The sequence below is a fragment of the Mixophyes fleayi genome, chromosome 2, assembly GCF_038048845.1.
Source record: "Mixophyes fleayi isolate aMixFle1 chromosome 2, aMixFle1.hap1, whole genome shotgun sequence".
Lineage (NCBI taxonomy): Eukaryota > Metazoa > Chordata > Amphibia > Anura > Limnodynastidae > Mixophyes > Mixophyes fleayi.
Genome location: NC_134403.1, coordinates 124,973,580 through 124,998,647, shown reverse-complemented (window position 1 = coordinate 124,998,647; position 25,068 = coordinate 124,973,580). Strand labels below are relative to the sequence as shown.

The following is a 25,068-nucleotide window of genomic DNA, read 5'->3' as shown; positions in this document are numbered from 1 at the left end:
TTTGGGAATAACAGATCTTTAATAAATACATTTCTACTTGGTAGTTTAATTTCCGACAGCTGCAAATGTCCTTAACACTTTGTAAAGGACATTTGCTGACTAAGCATGACTGGATTTCAACAGTTGTTTGCAAAAGAAAACCAGTTACAACAATGGGAAGACTTCTGCAACTTCATCCACCTTGTTGTAATATGTCATTTACGCAAGATTTAAATAATGAAAGTTTTTCCGAGATAGAAGTTAAAACATTTCAAGGTCATCTCATTTTACATACAGACATAATATCCCTGGCGATGTTGGCAAAAAACACTGCGTCATGCCTCAAAATCAAATCGGATCATTACAGTGCAGTCACATAAACCTGGTCGCACTATGGTTCGCTCTCTGCCTATGTGTGTGGTGATTTGTCAACCTCACTATCAGGCTTCAATGTGATTGAACCACCACTCACCAGACTGCCGAATGGCCAGATCTGTGCAATTTAACTACCCGAGTGTGGCAAAAGTGGAATGTGATCCTAGGGCTCGGTATTTGGGTCAAGCAAAATCACCTGTCTGTGGTAAAATCAATTCTCTCTTACAGACAAAAAACAAAAAATCCCTAACAAAGGTTTAGAAAATGTGCCATTTACAGTTACTGTGACGTTATTTAAGTTAGTGTTGTCCAATTGGAGGCCCTCTGTAATGCTAACTAAAACAGACAGAGGACACAGGTGAAACAACTGCAGCCTATTGATCTAGCAGGTGCTGGCAGTCAAAAACTTTTTGTCGGCTATCATTCCAGATCAAGGGGTATATTTACTAAACTGCGGTTTTGAATAGGTGGAGATGTTGCCTATAGCAACCAACCAGATTCTAGCTTTTATTTTGTAGAATGTACTAAATAAATGACAGCTAGAATCTGATTGGTTGCTATAGGCAACAACTCCACTTTTTCAAACCCGCAGTTTAGTAAATCTAGACTCAAGTGTACTTCTGTACTACTTAAAAGCCGTCCATCAAGAATACTGTAGGGGATAGAGATTAGTAAACATTTGTCACTACAGTACAGTCCTCAAAGACCATTTCCATTTGGATTTTGCTGCCTGGCCAGATGCCAGTTATCTGAAGAGGAGTTGATTGAATACATTTGTGTACTGCACACAGTGGCACAAACATAAGGCCATATATAATTCTACAACTACAACACAATATTCCAACTCACACTTATTAAAGAAATGACACAAATAATGTGCCAATTTTATTGAAGCTAGAGAACAATATTACACAGTGAAATAATTTGAAAGGAGTATATCACAAGTACTCTATTTTAATTCAAACTATCCTACTTGTGTAAATATATAAAAAATACCCATTCATATCTGTCCACAAGAAACTGGTTCCATGCACAGATCTGTAAATGAAGAGGGCAATTGTGTGTCTGGCAAAACTGGTGCTATGGAATCATAATGAGAGAATATGCTAGCACCAATACTTTCACAGACAAGACAGGCAACAGTGTGAGAGAATATTACACCTTTTCAAGTCTAAGAATAATAAAAAAAAAAGCATGCACCAGTTTTACTCTTGAACAGAACTCTCTACCCATCTATCTAGTCTACCCTTCACTAAACTCTTCATGAACAGTACTCTACCCAGCTATCTAGTCTACCCTTCACTAAACTCTTCACGAACAGTACTCTACCCAGCTATCTAGTCTACCCTTCACTAAACTCTTCATGAACAGTACTCTACCCAGCTATCTAGTCTACCCTTCACTAAACTCTTCATGAACAGTACTCTACCCAGCTATCTAGTCTACCCTTCACTAAACTCTTCATGAACAATACTTTACCCATCTATCTAGTCTATCCTTCACTAAACTCTTCATGAAGAGTAATCTATCTACCCATCTATCTAGTCTATCCTTCACTAAACTCTTCATGAAAAGTAATCTACCCATCTATCTAGTCTACCCTTCACTAAACTCTTCATGAAAAGTAATCTACCCATCTATCTAGTCTACCCTTCCTTCACTCAACTCGTCGTAAACAGTAAATCTACTCATCTATCTAGTCTATCCTTCACTAAACTCTTCATGAAGAGTAATCTACCCATCTATCTAGTCTATCCTTCACTAAACTCTTCATGAAAAGTAATCTACCCATCTATCTAGTCTATCCTTCACTAAACTCTTCATGAAGAGTAATCTACCCATCTATCTAGTCTATCCTTCACTAAACTCTTCATGAAGAGTAATCTACCCATCTATCTAGTCTATCCTTCACTAAACTCTTCATGAAAAGTAATCTACCCATCTATCTAACTTCTTCATGAAGGGTAATCTACTTATCTACCCTTCACTAAACTCTTCATGAAGCATACTCTACCCATCTAACTAGTCTACTCGACACTGAACTCTTTGTGAAAAGTAATCTACTCATCTAACTAGTTTACATTTCACTAACTTATCTATTTGAAGAAAAAAAAAATAATCTTAGTTTGGCGCTCACAGTTTCCTCACTGTATACATATATTTCAAAATTTAGATACTCTCACATAGCAACAATGAATCATTAATTAAATGGGATAGAAAAATGAATTCACCTATATAAAAAAAAGTACACATTTATTATCAGCCAGGAGGATAGAGTTAATAAAATGCAATATAGCCAGGATGTGAAAATCCATGTGCAATTAAATCTAGTTACAGCCAGAAAGCTCTAAACAACCTGCACCTTAAAAGCAACACTAACATAATTAAACAGATTCAATTGCAAGAACTTCGGATCGTCACATCATAACTTAATAGCATTTAATAAATTCAGTTGTTCACAGCATATAACATTCAGTTGCACTATCCTTTCATTCTATATATGGCACAATAAGACTGATTCATGGTTTTTGATCAATGTCACAAATTAAAATGAAAATTCTAGAGCCATCTGGTGTACATAAACTTGTCTTTCTTACCAGCAAAAACTCTTTGTTGTTTTGCTTTACCCTTTTGGAACATATCACCAAGAACTAACTCTTTAATGTATTCTTTCACCAGGATCTTGAAAACTAAATAAATAATAAAAATAATAAATGATATAGACACATAAATGGAAAGAGTCTACCTCTGCGCGTATCTTCCACTTCAAAACGATGGAAATCCCAGTGATCCAAAGGAAATTGGGCTCCTAATAAAACCACGGCTCCTTGCAATGAATTCATAGCCTTCCTAAGCATGTGTTGAAATTCTGGCCTTACAATGTACTGAGCCTGGGTTTCCAAGGCCTGGGAGAACAGCTGTGATGTCAATTGGGAGGGGTTGCTAAAACCCAAGTTCAAGTAGTTTTTAAGATTCTGGTGATTGGCTTACTTTAAATGAAATAAGTGCTGAGCAAACCTGTGGGATAATTGCTATATTATTTTGAACTAAAAGTACCTCTTAAAGAATAGAAATGAGATATTTTCTTAAACGTCCTCCCCTGACCTCTAAATACCACCAAATTGGCCCCATATTGTTGAATGTATACAGCTAAAACTATCGGATCTACTTAATTAAGTTTTACCTTTAATTGTTATGGCAAAACCAAAAATCCGGGAAAATACAGGAGCCAGCTGCAGGAGGAAAAACCGCACTTAGCATATCAATGTACATGTACAGGCAAATAAAGGACAGGGCAGATAATAAAAACACCGACTGCATAAGAGCTATTGCTTCAGAATGATATCAAGATGTTGCTCTCTATTGCAGCTTATAGTCTATGTCGCAGCGCAATATGTAAATAGAGCAGTACAATAGGCTGTGTGTTGACTAATGGTGACAGACAACAACGGAAACTTGCTAATCGCAATATAATTTTTTTTATATATTAGTATTAATACTTTTAAACTTAATTTCTTTCATATTTGCATCTGATTGTCTTTGATATGTCTTTTCAGTCATATTGATAAGTTGATATAGAGCCTTATCACTGCTGAATAATTATGCTTAAACTGTTGAATGTCTGTTGTGGGTCACTATTAAGTATACTACATGTTGTAAAATGGGGATTAGCATGTTCAATTTCAAGATATAATGATAAAAGTTATGGCATGACAGTAATGCCGTATCACATGGTCTCTAAGATATGCAATGTGACATGATCTTATTAGCCTTTCCTATTTTAACAAAAAAATAAAAGCAACTGGAAAAATTGAGCTGTCAACTTGGTAGCATGACCCCCACTTATCAACACCTGACAGCCAGACATAAGTCTTAATGTCAGAGCACTGTAGCATTGTAATGACAGAATGTTCCATATTACTCCATGTCTGCACTGTATTGTTTTAGATCCAATACCTTTTCTATTATAGTCACAAATGTCTTTAAGTATTCATAAGATATGTAAGTTATAATCCATTGAATATTTTGTACTGAATGGAGATCAAATTTAGCTTCTACATTGACACCGTGCTGTAACTGTAATCATGTAGGATATATCTTAGTATATTAACAAAGTTTAGATGAATGCAACTCCACAGTTCAGGTTAGATACAGAGAGTGACTGAACTACAACACAGAGCATACACTGCAAGTCAGCAGGAGAGTATGCTGGGACTTGTAGTTCAACAACCTTTGAAGACCTGTCTAAAAAAAGCTATGTTCCAAAAGGGTAAACGTATCTGGAAGCAAACAAGCAGGTACGTTATAAAAGTGCTTCTATTAAAAGCATTTGCACATAGAGAGATTTAGCGGGTCACCCTTTGTGTGCCACAGAAAAGACAGAGGTGAAATAAAACTTATTTTCAAGCCGGGTAACAGAGAGAAATACAATAGGCAGTGATTCAGATGTACATTATATATCTTACCCAATGACTAGGTTATCACCAAAGATGGTCAGCAGGTTGACAAAAACAGATAAACAAATGACAATTGTACAAAAGGTTGGGTGTAGGTAATGCTCCTGGCGTGGGAGCAGGGAAGCAATGCATCACATGCACAGTAATGTACCAAGCTGAGCGTTACATAGACAGCCCATGACATTCCCAGCCAGAGCACTCTCATGCTTTCGACTTATAATATTACATAACATGTCATCATTGTGAACTGCAACTGCTGCCCATAGAGTAACACTGGCATCCATCACTAGTGCAGACTCTTATCACGTAGGCGGACAAAATACCCAATAAAATCCAAAATAGTATTGGTTTTATACTAAGGGTACGTTCGCCTATTCTTCACCAGTGCAGAGACCATTGTTACACCACTGGCACAGGTGTAGTCCAGCTCAAAAGGCACCTTTCCTAATCAACAACAGTGATCCATAACAAAGGAATATTTCCTGTGATAAGAATATAGAAATTCCATGATACAAATATTCGCTATTACGGCAAAAGAATTCTTGATAACATGAACGGATAGTAAATGACTTATCTGCATATTGGTCATGAACTAAATGTACTGTAATAACTCATGTGAACAAAAGTATGTACCATTCTGTTTAGGAACAGACAGGGCATGAACAGGACAAGTATTCGTATTCTATTTTTATTACTAACTTGATAACATTAATCAGATGCCCTCTTTCCTTTGAACCTTGGCGAGCAGTATCACTGTTGTTGAATGAAAAGACATCCTTATGCATAATCCAAAGAAAAGGAACATCAAAACAGGACCAAGAATAATGTGAGTAACAGAGGATAAAACATGCTGAAGGATGAAGACAGAAACCCCCTTCCACTTTCTTTTTATAAGATACATGCGGACAAAAAGCAATGCTTACAATGCAACATAAACAAATTTCTTTCTTCACAGTATGTTAACAAATGACAAAAATGAGAACGCATTTCCCAAAGTAGTAGATTACAGGACAATTAGTGTACAAAGAGTTGGTTTAGAGAGGGAAACAAAGCAGTTTGCGCAAGAAATTGGATGCATGTCACGCCATCTTGTGCGTTCCATATGTTAGTGGCATCTGCAGATTTCTCTGCATGAAAGTTAAGAACAACTTTAGTAGGCAAACACCCAGAACAAGCATTTGCATGAGAGGAGATTTTATTTTCTTATTTGATTTGTAATCGCTATAGGTTTTAGTTTAAGGATTGACAGACATGGAATAGTATAAAAAAGTGCAGCAAAATCTCCATATTATTAGGCAAACCAGAAGGCTGAATAATACCCTAGAAGGCTCTGATAGAATATGGATGGTGAGAAAAGGCAAAAAAAAAGTGCAAGTGGCTTCTAATATGTCAGATATGGGATCTCGAAAAAACCGCTAGGACGGGACTGGCTGTAAGGAACACGTAAGTGAGGCCTCTCCCACACTGAAAGTATCATTCATCACATATTCCAAATAGGCTTAGAGCTTCTTTCTCACATATGTAGCCCGTGTGTTTTTTATTTGATAGGTTTTTTTACCCTATGTTTCTTCCACATTTCCTATCATGACTGTGGAATATGGATAGAGCTGACCTTAACAATATTCTTGCGGGGAGAGAGACCTATAGCTGTAATATAAGAAATTGGACGGAGCCCTTAAAGAAGTTATTAAAGACCAAAAGTTCAGGTAACTCTGATATTACAAGGTATTTCTAAAGCTACCTGTTGTTTTAGACCAAACTTTCCTATGTGAGTGAGCCCGAAACAACCAGAGACCCTGACTAGGACTGTGACCTGTTAAGTTGTGCATTAATTGGCTGCCAGTACTAATTGGACCCCTCTTGGTAATTCAACTAAAGGGACCTGTACAATATGGTTACACAGGTGGTACAGTTATGGGTGCTTGGATCAAAACACCAGGGGGTAAATGTATCAAGCTGAGTTTTCTGTCGGGTTTGAAAAACCAATCAGATTCTAGCTCTCGTTTATTTAGTACATTCTACAAAATAATAGCTAGAATCTGATCGGCAACATTTCCACTTTTCAAACCCGCTGGAAAACTCTCAGCTTCATACATTTACCCCTAGATCTGCTTGTGTAATGGCTGGTAATATTGTATCCTGAAATATGGGTGGCCACAAAACAAGCGTGATGCTCGTGCTTGTACCATTATCTAGCTCATCGGGAAATACAGCAGGAAGAGGCCTGCTATCAGCCTGTGTGTAGCCATCTTCTGACTGCACCCACCCACATGGCCATATTGGACTATGATTCCTGATTGGTGGGATTGACCTTTTATGGGCAGTTTAAGGGCAACATTAGCCTGATGGACAAGGAATATGGTCGTGAAAAATTAGGCTAAACAATGTGCACCATTTTCGTCTACAGCCATGGCTGCATACCCTCTTGTAATAAAAATCCTTATATTAGAAATTATACAATTATGAGTGTATCACTATAGAAGTATTAAATTATAGAAATTATGAGTGTATCACTATAGAAGAACTGCGATATTTTTGACAATGGAATATGAAATTGGAAATCAATCCAGTCTGTATCCATTGTCATGTTTTTCAGACTTAAACCAGTTTATCATTTTCTACACCTCTGTCTTTGTATTTTGTGAGGATGCTGCAAAAACTTGTACTATATTCTATTCATTTTCTGTGTCACTAAATAGCTGAATAGTGGTTACAAAAAATAGAGATTAATAGGAAAAATGGCTTAAAAATTGGAAAATTGTGAAAAAAAAGCAATTAAAAAGCAAGAAGAAACTTTTTTTTTTTTTTAAATAAATGTAAAGCAAAATAATCTGAATAAAGTACAAAATGATAGTGTGTCTTTAACCCTAAATGGATAATATCGATTGCAGGTCTGCTCCTGCGAGATATGTGCAAGTGGTTTTGCTTTGAAATGTTTTTCAGGTGCAGTTTGTTTATTAGACTGGTGCAGCAGAGACTGACCTTACTAGAAACTAGCCTATAACCTATATTATTTCAGCAGCTACAACTATTTTTTGCCAAAGAACCAATCAACAAGAGCATGATCCATTTCAGGGGCTTAGATACAAGAAAGTATTACCAGGAGTATGTGAAAACAAGTAGAAATTATCCAGGAAGTGCGTATTACAACTAGTGTCTACAGGCATCACATGGGTCATCCCTACACAGCGGTACAGAGGAATGTTCGCTATATTTCAGAAAAGATTCACAGTGTCCACGATCACAGACAAAACACACTAACTGGGCTCCATGTGATCCTCTATTCTATTTGGTCACATGTGGTCATGTGACTCATGTTATTTTCTACACACATACTGCACATGGTATCTGAAGTCGATAAGGAGTACAGATGTAAAATTATATGCCAGTATGCTCTCTAAACTGCATTGTGGCCATGTATCCATTTGCTTTCTGAACAATAGGCACTGTAAAAAGAAAATATACTTAATAAACTAAATATTAAGTCTTGTCAGTAGATTATGGCTCAGTGAACAATAGTGGCACTAAGGCTTCATTTTCTATTACCACCAGTCCAGCAAATTCTACAAATACCACATTAAAACAAGAGGTTCAGTGTCAAACTTAAAAAAAAAAAGGCTGTATTTAGAATGAATTAGTGCAAATGTAGTTCAACATCTTGTGGGACTCCAGAGGCCACTACAAGTACTGCTACTCTACTTGAAGGAGAAACATGACTAAAGGAGCCAACTGCTACAAAAAAATCAACGTTAAGTGCTACTACTATATTACAAAATAAAAAACCAAAACTTCTTTTACACCTAAATTATAAAATTATCTTCCCAAATACTTTTCTAACTATTACATCTAAATATATTTAAACATAAAGTGCAAACTACTTCTATGACTTCCTTCCTTCTCTTATCATGACACGACTAACACAATCACATATTGGTTTTTACAGTATTAGATGGATATTTTTTTTCTTTATACTCAACAGCTCAGCAACTGAAAACATGTGCACCATCTTCATCACTAAAGCTAAGGACTGTATCCTCATCGTTTACCTCTTCAGCATACTCTTCTAGCTGAAGGCTACCAAATGAGTAGTTATTTCTAGGCATCGGTGAAGAACTTAAGACTATTGGGTTCCCGTAAACAAGAGGGTGACCAAAAGAATCAACTATATCTGAATCTGTATCGCCCGATTCGCTACCACTGCTGGTAGAACCATCAGCCATTGGAAGAGCACCCATATGCTCTTCAACCATAGCAGATGACCGCAACACTGGGCTGTATTTAGTCTGTCTACTATCAAAGATTCCATTTGACATCATTTTAGCTTCCAAGGCAGCCATTTTGGAGAGATGCCCTATCCTTTGTTCCTCAGCCCTATGATCTTGTACAGGTGTTGAGGATATTTGACTTAAAATAAAAGGATCAGTATCAGAATGGTTGCGGTAGCCACTCTTTAGTTTCTGAATTTGTGGCCTCTCTAAAGGTGCCTCGTATCGGTTATAATCATAGCTATGGCTACCAAGCCCATCGTCTTCTGTAATTCTAGCCCCATTATTATTATTGTATGCATTTTCTGAAACATAGCCTTGAGATCCAGTCCTATTAAAACTCATATTTGGACTTGATCCCCTGCTACTGGGAGGCAGTGGGGTAGCAAAGGGAGCACGGCTGTCTGGGCCACTGAACATTTCGTCTATCAGAGAACTGTGTCTGGGCATTTTTGGACTGCTGCAGGCATAAAAAGACATGCCAGCCGAGTCATCATCAATGTATTCCTCGATAATATTAGAAGATGACCGAACAGAGGAAATTTGGTGCCTCAATTTGGTATGTTTGAGACTCTCATCTGTTCGATAGATTCCATTACTACAATGAAAACCACCCTCATCATTGTCATTTGTTTGGGACTGAGAGCGGATTAAAAGTGCTCTGTGAATATCATATTCGCTATCTACATCACTGCAGTCAATGTAAGGAATTGAGTTACTGCTGCCATGAGCAGCCCGGGATGCTGGACCTGTGCTTGGGTGATGTGCGTTCTTCATATTCTGCTGTATATGGTCTTTGGCTGCATCTTCCCCATCAATAGTCAAATGCGCTCCTTTCTTTTCCAGCAGAATTCTCTTGGGAGATGGGCTTTTACGTTGCAATGGCACCTCAGTCACTAGCTGTTCTTCCTTGCCTGGCTGTAAGGTCTGTATCTCATTGGCCTGAGAACACTGTACAAGTGTTATTTTAGGGCTCTGCTGGAAATACAAAAACAAACTTTTAAAGCAGTCAACATGTAAGTATATAAAAATTATCATGATGAATTGTAACAGACTAGGCTTTTATAAAGAAGGGCCATCAAAAGAAACAAAACATAGTTCCCTATATAATCAAGACAAAGGGGTTATTCTACAAAACTGGAGTGGTTGAGCAACAACTATTCTATGGGGCAAAGTTATCAAACTGCAGGTTTGAAAATGTGGAGATGCTGCCTATAGCAAACCTATCAGATTCTAGTTATCATTTATTTAGTACATTCTACAAAATGACAGCTAGAATCTGATTGGTTGCTATAGACAACATCTCCACTTTTTCAAACCCGCAGTTTGATCAATTTCCTCCCCATATGTTGAAATATTAACTAGTGTGGAATTCGCACCACATTCTACAAAAATCTATTATAGGTTATACACTATGGGCTAGAATTACTAAACTGCGGGTTTGGAAAAGTGGGGATGTTGCCTATAGCAACCAATCAGATCCTATCTTTCATTTATTTAGTGCATTCTACAAAATGACAGATAGAATCTGATTGGTTGCTATAGGTAACATCTCCACTTTTTCAAACCTGCAGTTTAGTAAATATACCCCTATGTGTCTTGTAAATCACTTTTTGTTGTTTCCAGGACAAGAGGGCATTTCAGGTGGTGTAAGAAGACGATTGTCCTTATCTGTCAATTATACCATTCTTAGGTTGTGATAATTTGGGATAATCATTTTTATGTTAAAATATATAAGCGAAAGGAAATGTTGCAGTGTTATCATTCATTAAATGGGACGCTACAGCTATATAGAGCCCCTTAGATTGAGGATTATTTCAACTACAGATTTATATGGGATTTGAAAAAAAAAATGACAAGACAGAACAGAAAGTCCCATGCACAAATTACTAACTTGTTTTGGCACCTCCAAAATTTGGTCAGATGAGGCCGCAGTCAAACTTCTTATAGAACAAAGCTTGCTGTGCTTCCTAGAAACGAAAATGTTAAAAGCAAAAAAATCAACACAAACCTCAGATCTGCGCTGCATAAATCATTCCAAATAGGTCACTGAAAACTATAACTAAAAACAATAATAAAAATGGACTATAACCCATCTACATAGTACACAATGATAAAAATGTAATAGGGCAGTCTTCAGCATAGCAGCTACTGCTGAACTAAAAATACCAGCTTACATCCATCCCTGGACTAGAGACTGGCCAACACGTATTTTGAAGACTCCTTTCCAGTTATCAGATACTGCAAACAGAACAAGAATGCCTTACCTCTCAAACTGTACTTTTTTGTGACTTCCGTCCTTGACGTAGTCTAAAACTTGCTTTTGTGTACGGCCACTGACAATAAAGAAAGGAAATTTTACTTTATATTTATATAGGACTGTTATATTTACTGATCCATATTTTATTTATAAATAGGAATAATAGTTCATTTCACCCTATACCTGTAACTATCTGCAATGATTTAATCACCTGCCAACTAGATTCATACAGTTTGGCACACAGGTACACTTTAAATATCCCAGGACTCCCCTTCTAACTTAGAAAGTGAAGAAACGTTCCATACCGTCACCTGAGAGACGCCATGTTGCAGCTTTCCTGGCGTAATCTCTGCAATCCCCATCTAACAGTCTGGGATACCAACCCTGAGTCTTAACAGACTGCGTCATGTTGGCTTTCTTTTGGGAAGCAGAGCAACAAATTTTCCCTGAGGGGGCACTGGAATACTTAAAGGGAATCACATCCTTCATTGTGGCTTGTTCCCTGTTCAGCAAATAGGATCCCACTACCGTTACCTGCAACCTACCTAACTACTATTGAAGATGATGCATTCAGTCCCCTCACAATGCAAATCAGCTTCCGGCTACAGATAAGTGGGTGGTAGGCCGATATCTATGCTAACTGGGTAAAATGCGAACAAGTATTTTGTGTGTCCATTATTTTTAGTTACATTTGTATTTGCCGATATGTATATCACAATAACTGTACTCATGTTTAAATAAAAGTAGAGTCCTTTCAAATGTTAATGTGTATAGTCTATATGGAAGAACTTGCAAGACAAAACCTGTAACATTATGTTATAATAAATCATTTTCAAGTACCTATAAGTTAAAACGAAAAAGAAAAAACCCCAGGGCAGAGGATGTAAAACAGAAACATGTGTCATGTTGTAAGACCAACATATCAGGATTATGTAGAAACTTGACAGGTATTAGCTGGAAGCTCACAACAGTATCGTGAACACCGGACCTCACTAATACACATAAGACTCTTCTCTCAAGGCAAATTTTTGCTCATATTGACAATGTCGCTTTAAATGTTAATCTAACTACTATTCCATGTTATTTATTTATCTTTTCATTGGAATGTAATAAGTTGTTTATTAAAACAAGGACATTCACTGAAGTAATAAAGGTCAGTACCAAGAATGACTATGTATGACGCCGGTGTCAAGGTGAATAAACAATACATTTAATAATGCTGATCAATACACGTTAACTTTTGCTGATCAGGTATTGTGAGGATGTGAATATAGAAATAATAGATCAAGGAATTATCTGGTTCTCACCTGAATCTAAAAGAAGAACCTCGGCTGAACAGTACTGGCTTTGGCTTTGGTTTGGGTTCCTCAAAGAGCCTGAAAAAGGCATGGTACTCAACACATATTTTCCAGAATGATTTGCAGAAATCCCGACTAGCCATCATGAATTCCAGAGTGTCCTGGTACGAACTCTGAGAGCAGAAATATGGGAAAACCATAATAAATATAATAACAGATAGACCCCATTTAAATCCTAAATTTCATAATAAAGTAAATCTCCTATAAATCTAGCCTCATGTTGTCAGTGTACATTACACTACATGTGCGCTGAATCTCTGGGATCCAAGTAGTGTGAAGTAGTTAATTTTCCCATGTTCTGTATAGCAAGCTGACTATTACTAAACCATTGTAACCCTAGGTCTGAGTGATATGGATACTTTACTAATGCTTATAAGCATGGAACAGTGCATAAGTGATAGATGATGAAATGAGGATCTTGTAATGCTAAACATTTCAGACATTGCACACACTTTCTTTAATATATACAGTATATGAAAGAAACCGTGTGTGTGTGCAATAACAAATTATAATTCCATATTTAGTAGTAGGACACTTTTCAGGGAGTCCCAGTTTTATTTACATAAAAAGTCATATGTGACATAAATGTTATTTTGTGTGTCTACTTTAGGGATGTAATAACCAACACAAATATTGCTTCCTCCCTGATACACTCAGGGAGAGTCAGTGTGTTTTTACAATGTTTCTTCATGCAGCAGGATATGGATTACAGTTAGACTGCTCACAACATTTTCTAGTGCACATGGAGAAGAGATTCAGCATATATTCATAAATACAGTGACCTCAAGCTGCTACGTTCTAGTACTATACACGTCATCTATCCAGCAATGTGAGAAGTCACTAATTCCATTTAAATAAAATCTCTAAACCAGAATGGAAATATCAGGCCTCCTTATGTTGTACATTTTTAGACCTTACATAACCCTGGCTGCATGTTCTGTTTCAAATGATGTATTTACATTTATTTATATAACATACTCCGTGGGAACAATGCACTGCTTGCAAGCTTACAATCTATAGGGTAATAAGAGATTGATATATGGGGTTAAGAGCAACATAGTGCATATTTATATATATATATATATACATACACACACACACACACACACACACACACACACACACACATTATTATACTATGTAATCCATTCACACAGCATTACAGGTTTAGGGGCCATAGGTTTGTTTGATTATAGAAAGAGAATAGCTGTAAGTTTGAGTGTACTACTATGTACAGGGGTGGTAATCATGTAGAATAGCTTAGGAAATAGAGTGGTTTGGGTATTTGATAAGCTTGCCTGATAGAGAGTTTTCAAAGAACGTTTGAAGATTTGGAGGCAAGGGAATATTCTTGTTATAAGAGGGAGGTAATTCCACACAGCGGGTGCAGTGTGGAAAGTCCTGTAACCAGGAATGGGAGAAGGTGATGAATGTGGGTGCGAGAAGCAGTTCTTGGGCATAGAGGAAATGTCGTATTGGGAGATACTTTGAGATAAGTGAAGATATGTTGCTGCAGTTTTGCTGAAGTCTTTGTACGTTAGCAGAAGCATTTTATATTGGATTTTGCAAAACACAGGCAACCAATGTCAGCGCTGACAGAGTGATCAGCAGTAGAAGAACATTTTGCAAGGAAAGTAATCTGGACTCAGCATTAAAAATATATTATACACTATAAAATATTACTTACATTAGCATCTGGGCGTAGTTTTATAAGAAACCGCTTCCTTTTGAAACTCAGCTTCCTCACTTTTGCCCAGTTAAATGCATTTATTTTAGTATGACCCTAAAGAAAGTACATAAACATGTATTGAAAGGTTATACACAGTGGTAAAAAATATGTAAATTAAACAAGTGTATTAAACTACCTTCAGATTACATTTGAAGTTGTACAGTAAGTCCTGTACATTTTACATGCCCTAAAATCAGCAAATGTATTACACTTTCATTACATTTAGGAGCAGAACTCTAGTGCGATGTGAAATATAATGTGAATCAACACATAGAATCACATCACATACCCTCCTTCACGTTTCTGTACTGTAACCAAACCTCTCTAGATATCTACATAACAGTTCACCAACCCAAATAACCCTCGAGAGATAGATAATGAAATATCATTGCAGTGCATCTCATGCTTATAAACCAGAAATACATGAAATGTGAAAGCATTTTATATATCTGAATACATGTTACAGACCTCTGTTGTAACATAATGATTCAAAGTTCACCACTGATACATAGTTGGAGACTCTCCTGGAATGTCCGGAGGACTCTCAAATTAGGGGTATAACTCCTGGACAAACCAGACAGAAGACATTTCTAAAGGAATGAGATTACATGTTACAAGTTTGTGAATTTGGCTGTCATGTCCTTGCCATTGTGTATGGAGGTGGATGGACATGGTGGCGTCTGTTTTGCCACTTGGAGCAAAAAGTGGCAAAAAAAAGTGAGGCACCACATTAATGCTACAATGAGGGGATAGATGTCTTGGAGGTGTGAGAAAGTGGAGAGCCACTTTTAAGCCTTAGTTCCCCAAAGTGCCTACAGACAGCCCTAACAGAGCAGGTACTCTAGTTTACAGTTAAAACATATTCTCCTTAAAGGAGATCTGGAAAACATGCACTGTATCGGAGCACAGATTTAAGGACCCCTGCTTTAAGCTACTGTCACACAGGAACTCTAAGTCACGTAGGGAGCTTGGTATTGCTATATAAGTTGTAAAGACATGAACTACAACCTGTACAAAATAAGAACCATCAATACAAATCCGAAAAAAGACATTCAATTTTAGGACTCTTACACCCACATAGTAAACATGTCTAATCATTCTGAACTTAAGCAATCAAAACAGTAAGTAAAACCAAAATGCATTTTGGAATGAAACTTCGTTATAAATCAAGGGTAGCAGAGGAAGTATATTACACATTCAAACATATCAAACATAACAAACCTGAAATACTAGGATGCCTGTGTTGGCCACAGCCAGGTTGATCTTGGTTCCCTCCCTGTCCTTAGCTGGGTGCAGTCTAATGCCATACATCTCCAAGCGACGCGCAACCTCCAGAAGTTGGAAATCTGATTCAGCTGGGGTCTGTCCACTGCAAATAGTTCGGGTTTTTTAAGATTTTTGGTCAAAAAACTGAATTTTGAAATTAAAAAAGTTTGAGTGTTTTCCTTTGGTAATACAACAGTTGTTTGGACGGTCGCATCTTTAGAGATGGACTATACATATTGTACAGTCATGGAAAAAAGTTTTGAGAATGACACAAGTATTGGTTTTCACAAACTTTGCTGCTTCAGTGTTTTTGGACCTTTTTGTCAGATGTTGCTATGGTATACTGAAGTAACATTACCAGCATTTCATAAGTGTCAAAGACATTTATTGACAATTACATTAATTTTATGCAAAGGGTCAATATTTGTAGTGTTGACCCTTTTTTTTGAAGACCTCTGCAATTCGCCCTGGCACGCTGTCAATCAACTTCTGGGCCACGTACTGACTGATGGCCGCCCATTCTTGCCTAATCAATGCTTGGAGTTTGTCAGAATTTCTGGGATTTTGTTTGTCCACCCACCTCTTGAAGATTGACCACAAGCTCTCAACGGGATTAAGGTCTGGGGAGTTTCCTTGGCCATGGACCCAAAATGTCGATGTTTTGATCCCCGAGCCACTTAGTCATCACTTTTGCCTTATGTCAAGGTGCTCCATCATGCTGGAAAAGCCATTGTTCATCCCCAAACTGTTCTTGGAAGGTTGGGAGAAGTTGCTCTTGGAGGATGTTTTGGTACCATTCTTTATTGATGGCTGTGTTCTTAGGCAAAATTGTGAGTGAGCCCACTGCCACCAGTCCAGAGCTTGCTCAGGAATGGCAGCAGGCAGCTGTAAGTGCATCTGCACACACAGTGAGGCAAAGACTTTTGGAGGATGGCCTGGTGTCAAGAAGGCCAGAAAAGAAGCCACTTCTCTTCAGGAAAAACATCAGGGACAGACTGATATTCTGCAAAAGGTACAGGGATTGGAGTACTGAAGACTGGGGTAAAGTCATTTTCTCAGATGAATCCCCTTTCAGATTGTTTGGGGCATCTGGAAAAACACTTGTCCGAAAAAGGAAAGGTGAGCGCTACCATCAGTCCTGTGTCATGCCAACAGTAAAGCATCCTGAGACCATTCATGTGTGGGGTTGCTTCTCAGTCACAATTTTGCCTAAGAACACAGCTATAAATAAAGAATGGTACCAAAATTTTGGGTTCATGCCAGGAAACTCCCCAGACATTAATCCCATTGAGAACTTGTGGTCAATCCTCAAGACGCGGGTCGATAAACAAAAACCTACAAATTCTAACAAACTCCAAGCATTGATTAGACAAGAATGGGCGGCCATCAATCAGTATGTGGCCCAGAAGTTGATTGACAGCATACCAGGGCAAATTGCAGAGGTCCTCAAAAAGGACGGTCAAGACTGCAAATATTGATTCTTTGCATAAGCTTAATGTAATTGTAATAGCAACATCTGACAAAAAGGTCTAAAAACACTGAAGCAGCAAACTTTGTGAAAACCAATACTGTGTGATTCTCAAAACTTTTGGCCATGACTGTATGTACAATAATAGCTGTTAAATAAGGCATTTGTAAACAAAAATAGCAGGTATGTAGGAATAGCACCATAAAACATTGGGAAGAGGTTTCCTACAATGGGGGGGGGGGAACACCATTACATTATAGAGGCTTTCATTATGATTGCTTATTCGGGATAAGTGAAACTTCAAAGAGCGAGGCTTTGCATTGTGTGGAATGTGGAAGTGATGTGGCTCCATGCCAGAGAGCTGGGGATAACATCAGGAAACATTACTGCATTAATCAGGATGGGACACCTCCCACTTTGAAATTCTTCCCTGTGCAAATAAGCATATTACCATCAGGTCGGAGAGACCTTATAAAGTAACAGTTGAGGGTCAACATTGGATTATAGACACAAGCATATAGCATTCTGATCCAAGACCAATTTTATAATAGACAATTGTAAATATTCTATGTTTATTCTCAGTGATCCATCCCTATCACTGAAGCATTTTAGTCCATTCACACTTCCATGGATGATCTGTTGGATGTTTAACAACATTTAACAGAGCTTTAATGGGGAATATGCCAGTCTTAAAGTCAGCTTTTCATGCTGGGATTGTTCAAACAGCATTGAGCTTATGTAATGCTGTATATCGCAATAAAAGAAGTATTATTCAGCAATAATTAGTTGGCATGTATGTATATCTATATATAAATCTATAAGGCTAATGCTGCTCCTCACATGTATAAACACACAAATTTGGCAAAATGATTGCTAATGACTCTTGTGTACTTGACTATTATTACTGACTAGAATTTTCTAATTTCTTTTTTCTTTGTTTGCTTTTTTAGGCTTATAGGTGGCAGTTACCATTTATAACGACCTTTGCTATTCCAAATTGAATTTATTTTCTATCCATTGGTTTTATTTGCACTTAGTGTTTAATTAATAGGAATAAACAAATTTAAGCAACAAAGTGTAACTGTGATGAAAACTAAAAGCAAATGTCTGTTGTGGGAGTAACTGCACAGCAAGAAGCAGCAAAAAGAAGGGCGAAGTGGGATAAAGCCTAACGACAAATTATGACTACTGACTACTGACCAAAGACAACGTGAACATCATAGCCATGCAAATATGACTCCTCAGCAAATTCACCGTCACAGAGAAAACAATTGAGCGCCAACAGGACAGAGGTAATATCACGTCAACGTCTACAAAGTCAGCGAACAAGATGCCACACCATCTTGAAACAAATATTAATGCTCATAACTGGTGTCCCATGAACATTATGTGAATTTTGCCACGCTAAGCATTTTGCGGCTGAGCAGCCATCTGACAAACTATTCCATCAATGCTTCCACAAGGGTAAAGTCAAAACGGGTGCAGTGAGGTCTGCCCCAGTTGTTGAGCACTTAATGAAAGAACAGTATGAACATTCAAAAACACTCTTAGTATTTTCCATCATTTTGACAGGCTTCTAACTAGATAATTATGCAAAATATATAATTACCATACTGTGTAATATATATATATATATATATATATATATATATATATATATATATATATATATATTATATATATATTATATATATATATATATATATACACACACACACACACACACATACTATATAAATAGAGTAGATTTCCCTCAGAAAGTCTCTATAGAGAGCATAAAATCAAAAAGGAACTAAAAAGCTGGCGAGTCTGGTGGTTTTGATTGATATTGGAAAGTTTTCTCTCTGGCACATCCATGTGAACCGAGAGGTATGCAAAGTCTTGGCAAGGTGATTATATTTTATTTGGAAAATTAAGCTTTTTTTTCTTTACTTTAGCTGATAGCTGATATTTAAATAAATTTACCTACTTTTGCAGGCATACTCCAAGTTTTACTTAAAAAAAAGGAACAAAAAATAGAGTCTCAATGAAAATACAACTTCCCAGCTGAAGTAAAACTCACAAGTGATTCTGATGATATTCCATAACCTTTTCTTCTAGAGCATCTTGTTGAGGCATGTAAATGTTTTTTGACAAATGTTCCCGATCAACAGCTTCATCAAAATCTCCTATTTCAGCTACAAAAAAAAAAAAGGGGGGAAAAGCCATATAAGCATTGATAAATCAGTTCATTACAAAGAGAAATCATGTATGATATAAAATGTATGATATAAAATGTACTGTACACACAATCATTGCTCTCGTTTGTGATCTTATGACCATCTAACCATATACCTAAGATGACCTCTGATGGTATACACCCTGTATGGAGCTTGATTAAATTAAGATACCACAAAGATGGAAAATACAGTATTTTTAAATGGAAACTAGATCATATGAAAAGGTGCTGTAACCTATATTGACATCAGGTTAAGTCTAATACTAACAGTTTAGAATACTACAGAAAATGTGTAATTGGTTGCTAAGGGTTACAGCACCTTTCTCTGTGCACCAGTATTCATAAACAGTATAAAAGTAATATGAACAGTTGTTGTTTTGTAGGTAAATGCTTTATAACAAATATAAATAAACAATTGTGGAGCAACAACTTTGATTGCTGTGAAATGACAGCATTGTATAGCATTTGTCAGAATTAAGAATGATTGATATTGAGCTGTACAATTGAAGACAATGTTTCAAAGTCAAAATCTGAAAAAACAGCCCAAAAAATGAAGTATGCTTCATAAATCAAGGCTTGAAATACAAAAACTTCCAAAGTTATGAAGGCTAACAATAGCATAGATAAACATATCCATATCACCACACAGACAGCTTTAATAATAACCTATTGGAGGATGGCAGGGATGACCAGTTAGAATGATTGCACTACCATTTGGAAATGTAATCATCTGCTCTAATACTTGAGCTGTTGCCAAATACATACACAACACCAGAAACACATTAACACAACTCATTGCAAGTGAGAGAAAAATAATAATGTATGTAAAAACTTACATTGTACAATGTGTGAGATTAGGAGAGCAGCGCTGCTTTCATTACAAGTGAGTTTACCTTGTGCCAAATCCTGCTTCACCTGAAGAGCAAAGAGGTACCTGCAGAGACAGAAGAGACGAGGTGGTTAGCAGTGGTGCGCTAGATCCGGATTCCAGTAATGTGATGCCTCTCACAGACTCCAAAGTCTCTAACTGGCATCCCGGAGACACGGACATATATTCATGTAAGTGCATTGCCTTGTGGCCTTTGAGAACATCTAACAAATTAAAATATGAAACAGGGAAGAGGGGGGTGGGGTGTGTTAGCTGATGTATAATGACCTGTACACAAATTATTTAGGATTTTCATTGCATTTCCACTGTTATCCATTTTCCATTTTTTAAATACTGTTTAAATCATAAGGAAACATAACAAATGCATTCAGTCTAGTAAGCATTATTTATGGTAGTATTGTGCCAGCACAATGGAAGCAACTCACAACAGGTCCCCTATTGAGGGCTCACTCACACTATTACACAGTTAACGAAGTTGCCATATGCACTGAACGTATGGAAACAGGATGCAGCCCTGTGTTACTGAAACACATTGTGACCTATGAGTTTATATATGGAAGAGATACAGACCAAAATATTTAGCTTCAAATGCAAATCTCCTTGTGTTTTACAAGAAGATAGCTGCCCAAATAAACACTAAAACATATTTTATCTATGTATATTATGGTTAGCGATTTTGCACCATTTTCTTCTCCGACAGCTGAAGGTTCTTCACAGCCAGAACTGGAAAAAAAAAGTTACCATTTAGCAAAGACCGGCAAGATTGTTGTAACAAAGTAAAGATAACAGTTTGTGTTCTCTGTGGGCATCAGTCATAGTTTGTGCCAAATCCTATCATCATTTATTTTATATAGCACCACCAATTCCGCAGTGCTATACAGAGAATATTTGTCATTCATATAAGTCCCTGCCCCATTGGAGCTTACAGTCTAAATTTCTTAACACACACACACAGACTAGTCTTCTTGTATGAAACTGCTCTAAGCAATGAATTGTATGATCACAGAGACTTAAGGATTTCAGGATATAGACCTAGGCTAATAGTAAAATATATCAGCTATATCAACAATAAACTTTGTCATACTATTTCAGTGTAAATAGGCATTTGAATATACAATGTATGCCCATTATTTAAGTCTCTACCACATCAACTAAGACCAGGAGCAGATAAAGTGAGATACATGAAACACCCCCTCTGGTGTTGTTGTTCACACCTACCAGTGACTGAATGTGTAGCCTGGCACTAGGACTCAGAGGAGCACAGCAGGAATGTTGCTTAGCAACATCAGGCTGGTATAAGGGGATCCTGTGTGTGGAGAGGAAGAGTCAGGGCGGAGGTGGTTCAGGGACCCCCATGTAATCTGGGGAGCTGGTGCATCACCAGCTGCCACTAGGGGCCAAAGTACAACATCACAGACAGAATACTAGTGACACGGGGCAAACTTCAGGGATAAATTACCTCAAAGTGACATGATGAGGAGAGGAGAGAGGGAGAGGGAGGGAGAGGGGAGAGGAGAAGGAATACTACCCCGGCAGAGGTTGGGAGAGAGATGGTATTAACCCCACAGAGGACAGGAGAATGATGAATTTACCCCCACAGAGGACAGGAGAATGATGATATTACCCCACAGAGCACGCGAGACAGATGATATTACCCCCCCCCCCACACAGAGGAAAGGCGAAAGATAATACCCCTGCAGAAGGATGAGTGAACACTGCGAGAGGAGGGTGAGCTAAAAAGCCACCATTTTGGATGTGACTGCCCCACGTTAGGCACCATTTTGTAACCCCGTCACTGTGTGTAGTGTGAGGTGCACAGTTTAGGCAGTGCACTTCTGTGGATGTAGATAAACGTCACTCCCTAAACTGTGCACCTCACACTACACACAGTGACAGGGGGTTACAAAATGGCACCCAACGTGGGGCCCAAGCACATCAAAATGGATCTAGTGCTTGCAAGACACAGGGTATGAGTGCAGTACACCAAGTCGGAGCTACACCCTTGGGGCACCATGTCTGACCGGCTCTAGGAGCCCAACAAAGACAAAGGGTGATAATGGGGAAGCAAAAAGAGGCAGATTGTGTAGTGATAAGTCTGTACATTGCTCTTCCTTGTGGCCTGGGAGGGCCCCACGAGAGCCACCTGTCTTTTTGACCCCCTTAGAGAACGGGAAAGAGAGGATATTACCCCCGCAGAGGAGGGGAAACAGATGGCATTACCCCCGCAGAGGAGGGGAAACAGATGGCATTACCCCCGCAGAGGAGGGGAAACAGATGGCATTACCCCCGCAGAGGAGGGGAAACAGATGGCATTACCCCCGCAGAGGAGGGGAAACAGATGGCATTACCCCCGCAGAGGAGGGGAAACAGATGGCATTACCCCCGCAGAGGAGGGGAAACAGATGGCATTATCCCCGCAGAGGAGGGGAAACAGATGGCATTACCCTGCAGAGGAGGGGAAACAGATGGCATTATCCACACAGAGGAGGGGAAACAGATGGCATTACCACCGCAGAGGACGGGAGAGAGATATTACCCCCGCATAGGACGGGCGAGATGATATTATTATTTGGGCTTGGATACCTGGATATAAAATAGCAGGTATAGTGTCACTTACAGACCAACAGTACTTTTTCTTTATATTTTATTTCACAGTATTTTCACATGCACATATTATATATTTGTTTTTAAATATTTTGTCTACATACCAAGAAGATGGTTTGATTTTTAAATTAAAAACATGTATTTTATTGATATGCATTAAAAATGTTTTCAACCCGAGTGCTCAAGTAGGAATACACTTTCTTTTGGTTTGCTCGTGCTAATTTTTGTCAGCAGTCAATTAACCTACTAGACAGTTTTCTGGAATGTGGGAGAAAACTGGAGCACCTGGAGGAAATCCACACAAGAACATACAAACTCCACTCAGATAAGGCCCTGGTCGGGAATCAAACTCATGGTCCCAGCACTGTGAAGTGCTAACCAATGAGCCACTGTACTATCATAGTTAGCACGGATAGGAAAATTCTCTTTATTAACTCACTTTATGTCTGTTGGCTGAAATATACAGCTCACACGTAGATATGCTAGAAAGAAATGTAAACGCAGCAGGAAAGTTGAAAATGAATTGCAAATAATATAGTTGATTGGAAATATACTTTTTTTTTTATAATTTTTTATTTTCAGTGGTCAGTCAAGAAAGTACAGAAAGCAAAACGATAACACAGTATAACAGACACGGTGAAACCAAAACAGCTATTGTGATATACTGAGTATGAGGAAAACATTAGACCAATAAAAACCAATTTTTACAGTTTTAGAAAGCGATATTAAAAGTAGAATGTAGGAACTAAAAGGGGTTGTGGGGGGAAGGGGACCATGCAGTTAAGCAATGTGAGAATTCAGGGAGTAATTAGTGTATAAAGAGCCAAGAGAAGGGAAAGGGGTGCATGTCAGAAGAGGGTTTAGTCAACGCACATGGGTCAGGTCAGAAGAAACAGTAGGTTGGGGGGGAAGCCAAATTCCGCGCTTAGCCATGGGGCTCAAACTTGGCTAAATACATGGCCTCTATCATGGAGATATTATGTTATCTCCTCCATGGCTGCCACGTTCCAAATCTGCTTTTTGAGGGCCGAAAGGGACGGGGGCAAGGTATTTTTCAAATTAAGGGCTATAAGTGATTTGGCTGCAGTCAGGATGTGAGCAGTTAATTTTTGGGAGAATTTGACCAAGTCCTGGGGAGGGTAACACAAAAGGAATACCCATGGTTCTTTTGGGATGGGGGCTTCGAAAAGAGTGTTTAAGAAACTATGGACTGAGTCCCAGAAGGAGGTGATTGTCGGGCAAGTCCACCAAATATGAAGCATAGTACTCCTGTGGCCACAGCCCCGCCATCAGTAGGGCGAGGAAGAGGGAAACATTCTATGGAGTCTTGTGGGAGTGTAATACCAGCTATAATAAATTTTGCATGAGGTATCCTGGAGTTTAGTTGATATAGAGCATTTAGCTATCCCCAGTCTAATGTCCGCCCAGGCCTCCTCAACTGGGAAGGGGGGGGGGGGGGGGACCAAGGTCCTTTCCCACTCTTCCTCATGAGGGTTTGGAGAAGGAAGGGCGAAACTGGGAAGAATACTATATATTTGGGAGATTATGCCCTTGTATACAAAGAGATTCAAAGAGGGTTAAGTCCCTTAGTACATAGAATGGCAGTAGGAATCGCAAGAAATGGTTAATTTGGAAGAATTCAAAGGGGCTGAGGGTTTGGGATGGGGATTGGAATTGGAGATCCGCTAGCGGAAGCCAGCGGCCTTGTTTAGAGAAATCCACTGGAAATTTAAAACCTGCAGGAGACCAATTACGATGTACCATAGTGGCAGATCCAGGAGGGGACACCAGGTTATGCCAAATGAGGGTTAAAGGGGATATCATAGATGAGATATCTTGGGATATCGTAGATATCTTGGGCCCCGTCGTTTGCGGATCCTTCCTCCCCCTTCCCCGCCCTTTCTAGCTGTGCATTGAGCTTACTGAGTTGCTGTGTTTACTGTACTGTGCTGTCTCTCATTGTATTGTAATTTTGTTTGTCTCTGTACGGCGCTGCGGATGCCTTGTGGCGCCTTATAAATAAATATTAATAATAATAATAATAATGAGAGTTTTAGTTTGGTAGAGTGGGAATCCCAGAGCATAGTATCAAATTTGATGGAGGGGAGCAATTTAGCAGCAGGGGGGTGACGAGTAGGTGATAGGCCCCAAAGAGAGATGAGATCAGGCAGGATTAGGGAGGCCGACTATGTCGAGCCAT

The 25,068-nt window shown here is 38.4% G+C and overlaps 1 protein-coding gene across 2 annotated transcripts in view; it reads right to left on the bottom strand.

Moving 5' to 3' along the window:
* FARP1 (FERM, ARH/RhoGEF and pleckstrin domain protein 1) overlaps nt 1–25,068 on the bottom strand; it is a 147,569-nt gene that overhangs the window by 21,465 nt on the left and 101,036 nt on the right. The window contains exons 6-13 of one of the 2 annotated variants that reach the window (XM_075199929.1): nt 20,212–20,309; nt 19,220–19,334; nt 15,645–15,792; nt 14,382–14,477; nt 12,644–12,807; nt 11,344–11,412; nt 10,971–11,046; nt 9,826–10,051 (exon numbers count right to left, since the gene is read on the bottom strand). In XM_075199929.1, the coding sequence (XP_075056030.1) occupies nt 9,826–10,051; nt 10,971–11,046; nt 11,344–11,412; nt 12,644–12,807; nt 14,382–14,477; nt 15,645–15,792; nt 19,220–19,334; nt 20,212–20,309 (992 nt within the window). Of the gene's footprint in view, nt 1–9,825; nt 10,055–10,970; nt 11,047–11,343; nt 11,413–12,643; nt 12,808–14,381; nt 14,478–15,644; nt 15,793–19,219; nt 19,335–20,211; nt 20,310–25,068 lie in introns of both variants that reach the window. The other variant, XM_075199928.1, reaches the window with a different exon arrangement.